The 12405-nt window shown below is 37.3% G+C and overlaps 1 protein-coding gene across 5 annotated transcripts in view; it reads right to left on the reverse strand.

Annotated features, from left to right (window-relative positions):
* The window catches only part of LOC110028135 (protein GAMETE EXPRESSED 2-like), a 28019-nt gene extending 18009 nt beyond the window's left edge, over positions 1–10010 (reverse strand). For 2 of the 5 annotated variants that reach the window (XM_020729874.1, XM_020729870.1), the window contains exons 1-4: positions 9478–10008; positions 2601–2807; positions 2202–2293; positions 1988–2129 (exon numbers count right to left, since the gene is read on the reverse strand). In XM_020729874.1, the coding sequence (XP_020585533.1) occupies positions 1988–2129; positions 2202–2293; positions 2601–2807; positions 9478–9850 (814 nt within the window). In that variant the 5' untranslated portion in view covers positions 9851–10008. Of the gene's footprint in view, positions 1–1987; positions 2130–2201; positions 2294–2600; positions 2808–9477 lie in introns of all 5 variants that reach the window. The other 3 variants (XM_020729871.1, XM_020729873.1, XM_020729875.1) reach the window with 3 other exon arrangements.
* Positions 10011–12405: the final 2395 nt, after the last annotated feature.

Raw genomic sequence — 12405 nt, forward strand, 5'->3', positions numbered from 1 at the left:
CCCAAACGGATGTCATATCTTTCTTAGTTTATTTGATCGAGCCTCACCCTCAAGTCTTGTGTTTATCCCTCGGGGTAGATACAAGATTTGAGGTTGAGTGCTCTTTCATTTAAACTATGGAAAATATGAGGTCAGTTTGATTTCATATTTTTCTAAAATTATATATATATATGTAAATTAAAAAGTCCTTCCGAAGCGGGCGACGGGATTTCGATTCCGACGACCGACAGCTTCTTACGGGCGACCCCCAAACGTAACCCCCCCCTTTTAAACGCCGACAAAAGGATAGAAATTTCCTTACAAAAAGACAACATTATCATCGAAAAATTGCTTACTATTTGGCTTGAAAATTGCAGTGGAGGCTTTGTTTCTCCCAACAAGTTATTGAAAACAACTCCATTCATTCTATTGTTATAAAATTACTTTCCATCAGACTTGGATTTATCATTATGATGATAATAAATTCAGATTCATACCTACGAAGCAATAAAAATAAATAAATAAAAATACAAAGGAATGAAAATGTTTTCAATACCTCTAAAAAATAAATCCCAAATTTATAATTTTTTGTACTTAGTCTAACTTGAGAATTAAGGGTCTGTTAAGGACAGTTGCGGCTTATTAAAAAACAGTTGTGAAGCTGCTGAAAAATAATCTGATATTCAAAAGGTTATGTTGGCTATTACAATTTTTCGATGAAGAAATCAAACTACAGCTAGAAAGTTGTCATCGCACCTAGCCAAGACAGGTGGAAAAACACAAATTTAAGCGACAGCTTTTTGAAAAAGTTGTTTTACCTAAACAGACAAAACTACGGTGCAATGCCGGACCACCACCGCACCGCCGCCCCAAAAGGACTCTAAGATAGAAAAATAACAAGATTTTTTTGCATGAGTTCAAACTTTATCAAGTTCGAAGACATTGGAAAAAAAAATTGCCACTTAAGCCATCAAATTATTGCACAAAAACAGGCTCCATCTAATGTTTTATGCAAAGATTCTGGACAATAGTGATTGAAATGAATCATGAAAAGTGTGCGCTTGTTTGGAACTCTTGAACAGTGAGGTAATTCAATTAATAAGAAAGGGTAGAACTGAACAGACTGGCAAAATCAGACAATAGCAATTACTTAAATTTTCAAACATTTCCATTTATCAAATAATTGCATGAAATCTACTTGTGGTCATGAAAAAAAAAAATTAGGAAAGAGTTCAAGTTGCGCAAAGAGTGGGCCAGCTTTCATCATAACCTATGAGAAGCATAATTATGCTCGTTGCCGAAAAAGCATACAAAAATCAGAAAACTATGCTTTTGAGGGTAAGCACAGCGCATTAATTTGATGAATAAGCTAACCAAGCAAAATTTACATACCACACAATTCTTATTTTACTTTTAAAAAAATTGTGATGGTGATATTTTTGATGTGATATAAAGATTTGACTGGTATATATGCAAATATGAATTTTAAGGTGTCAAATATGTAAATACATGAGAATTGTGGGGTATGTATGTAAATGCCCCATTAATCAATGGTTTATTAGCAAACTAGCTTGAAAGCAAAAAAAATCAATGCAGTATAAACCAAAAGCTGATAAGTCCGTTTAAAATATATATTAGCTTTACACAACTCAAAAAAATCAACAAAAAACAAATTAAAATGTAAAAAACAAATTCCAGCTAGTCTATAAAAGCAGCCTTATACACAATAGAAAAGCTTCCAGATGCCACATAGCTTCAAATAAGGTTTTTGTTGAACAACATGAGCAGCAAGAGTCAAAACACAAGTACATCATACTAAAATTTCTTAAATTTTGTGGTGAATGAAAAAAAAAATAAATTTATGTTATGACTTGCCATGTAAGCAATGTACTGCTAATGAAGAAATGTTCAGTAACCATCGTAATTAAGGAAAACAACCTAAATTTAAACTTTGTTGCGCAGAAAAAAGGTGCATCAATTGAAGGTCTCAAAAAAACTAATATTTTACCTGGCAATACTTTCATGGAGTAAGAAATGGCATCATTTAATGGGATATTCCCACAGGATAGCCTTATCTCATAGTCTCCAGATTTTTCAGGAATATATGTGATGCCAAACTCGCTTGCCTGAACAGTATATTTCCCAATAAACTACACATAAAATGTAAAATATTAGAAAATTTGATATGCAATAACAAATTATAACTATATGGAAATCCTTACAGTCCTATTCCCTTTAGATGTCGTCGAATGTACAAATCCTGAAGTCCCCATCAAAATATCAGTTGGTGTAGAAACTGGGCCGCGATATGTCCCTAGCATGTTATATGCCCTTTAGATTGACTCTTAAACATAGAAAGGAAAGAAGTACCAAAATAATCCTCTGACTATTTACATGAAGCCATTTAATCTCAGGGTCTATAAAAGCGTAAAATTAGACCTCAGGCTCTTCTAATATCAGCTGAAAAAGTCCCCATGATGAACTATATTAGCCCACTTTAAAAGAGTTTAAGGTCTAAATTGACAATTTTATAAAGACTTGGACTAAAAAGACTCCTGAAAAAGAGTCAGGAAACCATTTGGATACTTTTCTCGAAAGGAAAGTGTGTTTAGAATTCTCGCCATTAAAACTTTTCAATGGATGTATGATAGGTCGGATCATGATGTTAAAATTTCTACTACGAATTTCTACATAAAGTTGTTCTGCCTCAACTGGAGAAGGATTCGTATATGCATCCTCCAAGTAAACTGTGAACCATGACAATCTACCAGCAACAGAACTAATTAAACCAGATCCATTAGCGAAACTGTTTAATCCATGGCAATTACCTAATAAGAAGCCATAAATTAAGTGAGATGCAGATAAATCTTGTAAAAAATATTAAAAAATAGCATAGAATCTGAGATGAGTTGACAAGAAAAAAAAAGGAATTTAAATATATAGCACACAATTCTTATGTATTTACATATTTCACAACTAAAGTTTCATATTTACCCAAGCACTTTCTTTTGTTCTTTAAGCCTATGCATAAAAATGTATATTTCACTTTTAAAAAGCGTAATAGGGCTATTTTTTATATGATATTAAAGAATTGAACACTATGCGTGTAAGTATGAAAGTTTAGTGTGACATATATATACATCAGAATGCTCTGCTAGGGTTTCGCCTCATGGCGAACCCTAGCTTCTGCTTCGCTCGTCTTTGCTTAACCTTCCTCGTCGGCTTCTCGCGTCGTCTACCACTTTGGATTTGGCGATCTGCGTCATCTGTTAGGTCGCATCTCCTTCGTCGTCGCCGCTCTGCTCGAGTTGTCGCCGCTTCTGCGCTCTGCTCCTTGATCGTAGGGGCGTCGTCTGCTTCTGTGTTGTTTCGCAGGGGAGTCGTCTGTTCACAGGAGTGTCGTTCTTCTGCGTCGCTGCGACGTCTGCTAAATTTGCGGGGTTTTCGCTCCTGCCCACTGAACTTTCTGGATTCTGACTTTGCTCTTCTTTGCTCTCTTCGTTGCTCTTAACGCCACACCTCCGTTTATTGGGGATGGCTTCGAACATATCGTATGCTGCTGTTCTTGCGAATGTTAACGTCGTCTCAGGTACACCTAAATCGTGTTCTTTCCCTCATTTGTTTGAGTGGGAGGAGGATATCAAGAAACCTGGAAGGAAGCATGGCAAACCTGCCATCTTTTTACAGAAGCTGAAGGTATTCAACTTGCCTCCTCTTGTTGACTGAATTTAGTTAGGAAGTTTTTGTATGGTCATCCAAAAATGAAGCTGATTCGTAAGGAATTTGAGCTTATGCACTTGGTAGGGGAGTGTAAAATTGGGTTGTTAGATGGAAGTCACATTCTCATACAAATTAATAATGAAGAGAATTACACGCGTTTGTTTGTTAGAAGAAAAATCTAAATTGATAACAGAGCAATGAAGATTCTCAAATGGTCTGTAGATTTTGACCCTCAGATGGAACCTCTGATCATTCCGGTTTGAATTCGTCTCCCTGGTCTGAAATTTCATTATTTTACTTAAAAAATTTTGTACGCTATTGTCTCTGCTTATGGTAAGCCACTCAAAACGGACATTCATACTTGTAATTTTTCTCATCCATCAGACGCCAGAGTACTTGTTGAAAGAGACATCATTTTATCTGCTTCTGAGGAAATTTGGTTGGGCACACAGCATCATGGGTATTGGCAAAAGGTAGTTATTGAGCATTTTCCTTCGTATTATTCAAACTGTCGTATGTTCGACCACTCCAGTTCTCAGTGATATCGTCTACATCCACACCTCAGACCAAAAAACCACAGTGCTCCGCCAGAGGCATTGATTTCATCTCCTCCTGATCAGCTCCAAGTTATTGACACTATTGATCATCAAAAGGAGACCCCTGAAGACGTCAGTATTCTCGCAGGCAATATGACAAGTACAACCATTCAGTCGCCTCTGGAACCTCCTATCATGAGTGAGAAGGAAATTCTTCAGATCTCACTTGCCCTAGAATCTATCACCGTTAGTACAGGTTGCAATACTGCTATTGTTTCACTACCGCCTCATCAAGTCGGGCAAGCTGAGTCGAGCAAGCTGTAACTGCCACTCAGAATCATGGGGATCATGTTGTGCAACAGCCTACACATATCCAACTAACTTTGGAACAATCTATTGACCAAATGAGTCAATCTTCGGATGAGGAATGACAGGTCTACACATCAAAGATGAAGAAGAAGAATGGAGACCTACTTAAGCTCAAAAATCTGATGGATGATACTTTGGTTACTTCGGGCATTGACACTCACCTTATTAATTTGTAGCAGACTCAATTCCAAGAACTAGAGGCAGAAGGAGGAAAGTGGGACGTCCCTAGTACTTTTGCGCCCTTTGGTGGCTTTTTGGTTTTTTATCTTTATGTATCTTTTTTTTTATTTGGGTTTTGTGTGTGTTGTTTTGTGTGAATTGAGATTTCTTTTAAGCTCTCTCATACAATATTTCTGTATCTTTTCCGTTTTTAATAAATTAACCCTTGGGTTTTTTTCATATATATATATATAGCCCCCAAATGAGTTCCATCCTGACATAAGAATCGTTAACGCATACCAGAGCATAAACTAACAAAGATGTTGCTACACTCGAAGACATGATGTAATCAACTTTGGATGTGACAATGAAAAGTCCAAAATTGGATCAAAGAATACCTAGTCTATAATTTAAAAGTTCAATGTAAGATAGTGCTATGGCTAAGGATAATGATGATGATTAAGATATAAGAAAGATAAGACACATTATACATGGGTTTAGTTTCACATCTAATGGATGAAAAAAAATAATGTTAGTAGAAATACTAAGTGGTTGACCCACACTCATAGGTTAAGTTATTGTGCTGAGAATGGATATGAACACCAAGGTATCTGGCCGAACTTTAGCGCCTTTTGATTTTAGTCTACTTTAGTGGTATCAGAGTTGGTGGTTTAGCTGAGATGAAATGGTTCATACAATTTGAGGATATAATTAGATGTTTAACCATTTATAAAATGGTTGAGAAAAATTCAAGAGCAAATAACTCTTATTGATGTGGGGCTATGGGTATGGCTTGTTCTCGATCTAGCTTGGCTGGAACGGCCAATCCTCAAAGGGGGCCACCGCGCATGCTCCACCTTCCTTTCCTTTTCCTCCTATTCCCTCTTTCCTTTTCCCATCTTTCCTTCCTAGTACTTGGCAATTCTAAATCTCTAGTATTTTTGTTAGTCTTTGCCTATTATGAATTCTTCCTATTATAAACATTGCCTAAATTATGAATTCTTATTATTTTTATTCTCTTTCTTATTTTAAAGCATTGCCTAAAATAAATCCTAAGCCTTGTTATTAATAAGAGGTGGTATGCTTGGAATTTTTGGAATTAAGTGATTTCTGAATTCAGATTACCGCCGCTGGTGTTATTCCTTTTAAAGGTTATATCTGAATGCGAGGAAGTACTCTAGCTATCCCTCATACTAGGTGGAGACCGTCTCCAAGAATGGTGCTCCGATTGTAGCTCGACCTCGACAAGGCATTTATCTTATCATACTTCTATTTCCCTGTTGTCATGTCAAAATCCAGCCACCACAGCCCCCTCTTCCACTGTTGTCAGCCACTTTCTTGCTCCTGTTCAGCCACCTTCTTGCTTTCGTCCAGCCACCACGGCCCCCCTTTCATTGTTGCCAACCCTCATCCTTCCCCGAGGACTCCTTCCAGCTATTGTCTTCCTCATCGAACACTTACCAACAACCCTTCCAGCTTCTCCCTGCCCCTGATCGGCCCTCTCAGTAGTCTTCCATCCTTACTGCCCCCTCTGTTTTCTTTCCAGCAAGCCGCTTGTCCTCTTCAAATTCTTTTGGCCACCTCTCTGACTCCTCCGAGCAGTCAGCAGCCTTCCCGGCCTTTTCCACACGGCCGCCAATACTGTGTTCCATCCTCGCCTTGTACCCGTCACAGAGAGTTGTTTCTATTTTATGTTATTGTCTTTTCCTTAATTTCAACAATCCTCATTGTCATTTACTTATTTCCTGTTGAAGAGTCGTCATTGTAACTTTTGGAGTACCGTAATAATAGTTGCAATTTTGAGTTTTGGTTTGGGTTTTTTTTCCGATATCATTTGGCATAAGAGCTAGTCCAACTCTAGTCTCATCCAAAGGCTTTCCTAGCATCCGCCTCTATCGTTTCTCTTTTCTTTTTTTTTCTTTGTTCCACAGTTCCCAAACCGTCAATCAAGTTGGTAAAAAGAAATATCTCGGAATCTACCATGGAAGAGAAACAACGAGAGTTTCATCGCCTCCAACAGAGACTTGCAGAGATTGAAAAGATGACACAAGAAGCTACCTTTAACCGAGATCTGAAGAGTCGAAGGAGAGAGTGAGAGAGAGAGAGAAGAGGATTTGAATCCCTTTCATAGGGATAGTTATTAAGAAGACAGACCCCGGCGTTTCGGAATCCAATATGAGAGGAGGCCTAGAAAATGATACTAGCATCCCTCCCACATGGAAACTTTTCAAGAAGATATGTCATTTGGAGGACACTAAGGCCAAGAAATCAAGGTAGATTTGCCCGAGTTTGAGGGAGGCGATGAATTCAATGAATGGTTACACGCAGTTGAGCGGATCTTCGAATACAAAGAGGAGTCCAAAGAGAGGCGGGTCAAATTAGCTGCTATCAAATTGAAGAAAAGTGTCTACCTATTGATATTGGACGTACCCAAACCACGTCGAAAACACAAATATTATTTTTGAATTCCAAACATATTACAAACACAATACGGAAAAAACAGGAAATAGATGACAAAAAAATATGATAACACAAACAATAAAAGGTGTTCCTTTTATTAGATAGTTGTTGGTGGGTGAGGAAAGAGGGTTGTAGATATAGGGGCTGACAGGAGGGATGGGCAGCCGTTGAAATAGCAAGATAGCTTGGGGTGGCAGTCCCCCTAAATTTCTATTATTTTTACTAGTCTATTCTGAATTCTTCTTATTAAAAACATTACCTAAATTATGAATCACTATTATTTTTGTTCTCTTCTTATTTTAAAACATTGCCTAAAATAAATCCTAAGCCTCATTATAAATAAGAGGTGGTATGCTTGGAGTTTATGGAGCTAAGTGATTTCTGAATTCAAATTACCGCTGCCGACGTTGTTCCCTTCAAAGGTTGTATCTGAAGATGAGGAAGCGCTCCGTATGTCTCTCGTCCTAGGTGGTGACCACCTACAAGGGTCCGAGTCGTGCTCCAATTGTAGCTCAACCCCGACAAGACATTTATCTTACCATACTTCTATTTCTCTGTTGACATTTCAAAATCCAACCACCACAACCCCCTCTTCCACTGCTATCAACCACCTTCCTGCTCCTGTCCAGCCACCGCAGCCCTTCTTCCACTGTTGCTAGCCCTGTTCCTTCCCTTAGGACTCCTTCCAACTGCTACCTTCCTCATCGACCACTTACCAAACGCCCTTCCAGCTCCTCCCTGCCCCTCACCGACCCTCCCAGAAGCCTGCCATCCTTGCTGCTCCCTCCAGTTCCTTTCCAGTAGGTCATCGGTCCTCTTCAACACCTTCAAACCACCTGCCTGACTCCTTCCAGCAGCCACCAGCCTTCCTGGCCTTTTTCCGTGGCCACCAACATTGTCGTTCCATCCCCGCCCTATCCTACCCGTCGCAAAGGGCTGTTTCTATCTTATGTTATTGCCTTTTTTTTAATTTCAACAATCCTCATTGTCATTTATGTTTACTTGTGTTCTGTTTACTTGTGCTATGTTATTTCTTGTTGAAAAGTCGTCATTATAACATTATGTCGTCCCGTAATAATAGTTGCAATTGGAGACGTGGTTTGGGTTTTCCTCCAGTATCACTTATAATACCTCCAAATAGTTAAATGGACACTACGTGCATTATAGTTGATGATGTTAAAAGCTTTTGTTTTAAGGGAAGCAAAATCCCACATAAAGAATACTAAGAAAAAGGAAGATATAAGACACATGAGACCTAAACTTAGACCAAAATCGCATAATTGAAAAATCTATTAGTATAAAAATATCTAGTGGTTTACCCTCCTTTATAAGACTCTATATTAAAAAATTAATCTAAATACCAGCGTGTCTGACCCATCTTTGCTCCCCCTTCGGTTCACTCCAAAACACCTACTTCTTCAACAATTGTTAAAGTACCTATTTGGCGAGCAATAACATCATAGGACTTATTAGGGTCAATGCTTCATAAAAAATGTCTAACATGAGATGGAAAAAAAATCATATAACAAACTCACAAAATTTACGGGCCACAAATCCCAAACATTTAACAATTATTTACTAGTTTAGAGTAATTAACGATGGAAATGGAAGTTGCAAGGGAGCAAAAAACATATCACAAACTCGTTGAAAACATAAATGCAACCGGTAAGATTTCGTTGATTACATAAAGACCTATTGAATCCATGCTCCAGCTATAGTTGGCAGAGCAGTTACCATGACTAGGAAAGCCCTAATGAACTTAAAAGCCTTCAAGGGCGTAATATCAATATTCAAATTAATTAAAAAATCAGACCAATTTACATAGAAACCTATCAAACCACTAATTTCAGTGTTTAAGTGAATGATTGCATATTTTTAAGCCACCCAATAAAAAAAGAGAAATTTACATACAAACCACACAATTCTTATGTATTTACATACCTAACACCCAAAGTTTGATATTTACACTATACCTTGTAATGATGGTGGTATTTTTAATGTGATGTAAAATATTTGAGTGGTATGCATGCAAATATGAATGTTTAGGTGTTAGAAAAGTAAATCCATAAGAATTGTGTGCTATGCATGTAAATGCTACTAACAAAAAGCCCAAGCCCAATGTATTACGTTTAGACAAGCTTATTAACAAATGAATGATTGCATGTTTTTAATTCTCATTAATTATCAAAATGTTAAAAATGAAGAACCCAAAACTATCAAATTGCATAATGGTACTAAATATTCATGAAAGTACCTACAAAAACTGTGTAAGGCAAACTGTAGATGCTTTCGTTCAACTTGGAATTAAATATAGTTATCATAAAATCTCCTGGTTCTGAAACAGCAAAAGAAACCAATTGAATTCCATAATCCACCTCCTGAAATGACAAATCTCCCACTGGAACTGACAATCCTGTAGCCTTCTGTACTACTTGAGCATCAAACGGATAGAAACCTGGTACAAGGTTCCCAAATCGATCATTCTGGTGTACGAATATCTGCAACTTTGAGAAAATCTGCAAGGAGTTTATGTCATATTTCCATTTGGCTATGCTACTAGTAATATTGAGGGGTCCTGTAAATATAGAAAAATAGTGCAATGTGAGGGAGTAATAAATCCACAACATCCCAATAATGCTGAACAATCAAGCATCAGTGGCCAAAAATTCATTCCTGAAATTTCTGGGATCTATATATTAATCCCCATGCATGCATTTTTTTAGAATTTCATCACAGTTTTCATTTGGAAATAAGGTAACAGAGCACTTAGCACAGATAAATTAAATTTCAATTCATGTAATGGTTAACGAGCCTTATCTGAACATTTAGACCTAAAAAGCAAAAAAAACATGAAAATATTATTATCTAAATATTCAGATCTAAGAAGTAAAAGAATTTCATGGAAAAACATATACTGATATAAATGTGCGAGGTTGGTAAACTAAGTTTAACCAGAAGAACAGCAATGAACAATGAGAACAATGTAGATGCTTTCAGTTCGGTTAAAATTGAAACACTGAGGCTCTTGGTAAAAAGCATCAAGTGTCTCGAGTTAGGCCACGTAGCTTCAAATTGCCCAAATCAATGACTAAGTACACTCGGTGAAGACGTGCGCCATTAAAATGGTAAAATAAGAGAATATGTATCCCAAGAAAATGACAACGAAGGAAATATGCCAAAACCAAAAGTAGAGAACATGTTGTATACAGTTGGAGAACTGCTCATTATTCAAAAAATGGTGAATGTGACCAGCAAAAAAGTTTAAGGTGGATAAATCACATCTTTCATACATCGTGTACCATCCAAAAGAAGAAAAACAGTGTCATCATAGACAAAGGAAGATGTGAGAGCATCGTTTCCACTACATGGTGAAGAAGTTGAACCTTCCAAAGCAAGACCATCTCAGACCATACAAGCTTTCTTGGTTTTAAAAGGAAAACAGTATCAAAGTGACAATAAATTGCTTTATGCAAGTTTCACTGGGCAGGAAACTGATACGACATGGAGCCAAAATCAGCAAATAACTTGCGAGAATTAGGTGGGAAGGAAACCAAATTAGGGCTAATTGATTAATATCAAAGAAAATAAGCAAGATACAAGGGTGATCTACAATTCAAGAGGTAGATTGTCTCTGCACAAAACCTAGACACCGCTAGGAGCACAAAGCCAAAAGATAGCTGCAACAAAAACAAACATAACACCAACCCTAGCTAATTAGCCCTAATAAACACTTCCCAATATCCATTCAAACCCAAAACTTCTCTTGATTTCCCTCTTCATGTATGTGATTGGTTGTGAATTGGGTCATCCCCGAACCGGTTCTTGAATCGGCTTGTCAGCAGCCAGTTCATTCACGAGAGCATCCGTATCAGAAACTTCAAGTGATATTTTGTGATGTTAGTCCAATGGATAGTTATTATTTGTTATGAAGATTGTGGTAATAACACAGCACTTCATTCAAGATGAGCACAAGAATGCTTCCACATTGGAGCATAATGGAGAGTGAGTGGTAGTTATGTCACTAAGTAGTGAAGTTGTAGTAGTGGAGGGCACGGTGATGTCCAAATCTACATTCATGAGGACAATGAAACAATCAAATTATGCATGTCTCTGTGGTTCTAGAAGAAAATTAAAAGGATGAGTTTTGTACAAGATCCAACCATTGTTGCGACAATATCAAGAGGTGTTATCGGCCACCAAACTCCCTACAAGTTTGTCTCCTATGCAAGATGTGCATAACATGATCAATTCATTCGAGGGACTTTTATCCCACAATAACATATGCACTGAATGTAGCAAAAGGAGCATGAGAATTACAATGAGTAGTGAAAGAGTTCCTGCTTCCAAATACCAATATTGGTTTATATTTTTCATCAACTTCACTGGATTTTAGTTTACTCCAAGTTTGATTTGTGATTGTTACCTAAAAACAAATTTAAAATGAATGGGAGATGATGTTCAAAACAAGAGCTAAGCTACATGAGTGGATGGTGAAGCCATTTGCCCTCTCCAACACAACAAACATCTTCGAGTGCCTTATGGTGCAGGTTGGTCGGCCATTCATTGATAAGTTCACATTTTCTAGTTACACCTTGGAAGAACATTCGTAACACCTGCAAAAACTCTTTGAAGTGCTGAGCAAAAAAGAACTTTATGTCAAAAAAAAAGGCTCTATTCTTAGCTAGCAGGATTTCACTTTTTTTGGGTACATTATTTCTGGTTAAAAATCAAGCTGTATGGATTAAATATCACAAACTATTTTAAACTGGCCAACTACAATGTCCTTTTTTTCAAATTTAAAAATCTTTTATGAATTTATGTCTATTGGCATTTCATCAAGCAATTTAGTTTAGTGCCCAGTCCCTTGATGAAATTCCTTCAAGGAGGCAAATTCTTGTGGACGCAGTAACTTCGAATCTTTTATAAGTTGTTGAAAACAATTGCTAAGACTCTTATGTTGGCTCTTCCAAATTTCAACAGAATGTTTGAGAACGAGTTTGATTCCTATTATGTGAGAATAAGGATTGTTCTTAGCCAAGGTGGACATCCAATTGCTTTCATTAACGAAAAACTGAAGAAATTGCACCAAAAATACTCCGCCAATAACAAAGACTTTTACACCATCATCAGGACTCTGGAGCATTGGAACCCCGACACCAGAGGGAAGGAGTACATCCTGCAT

This window comes from Phalaenopsis equestris, unplaced genomic scaffold, assembly GCF_001263595.1.
Source record: "Phalaenopsis equestris unplaced genomic scaffold, ASM126359v1 Scaffold000491, whole genome shotgun sequence".
Classification (NCBI taxonomy): domain Eukaryota; kingdom Viridiplantae; phylum Streptophyta; class Magnoliopsida; order Asparagales; family Orchidaceae; genus Phalaenopsis; species Phalaenopsis equestris.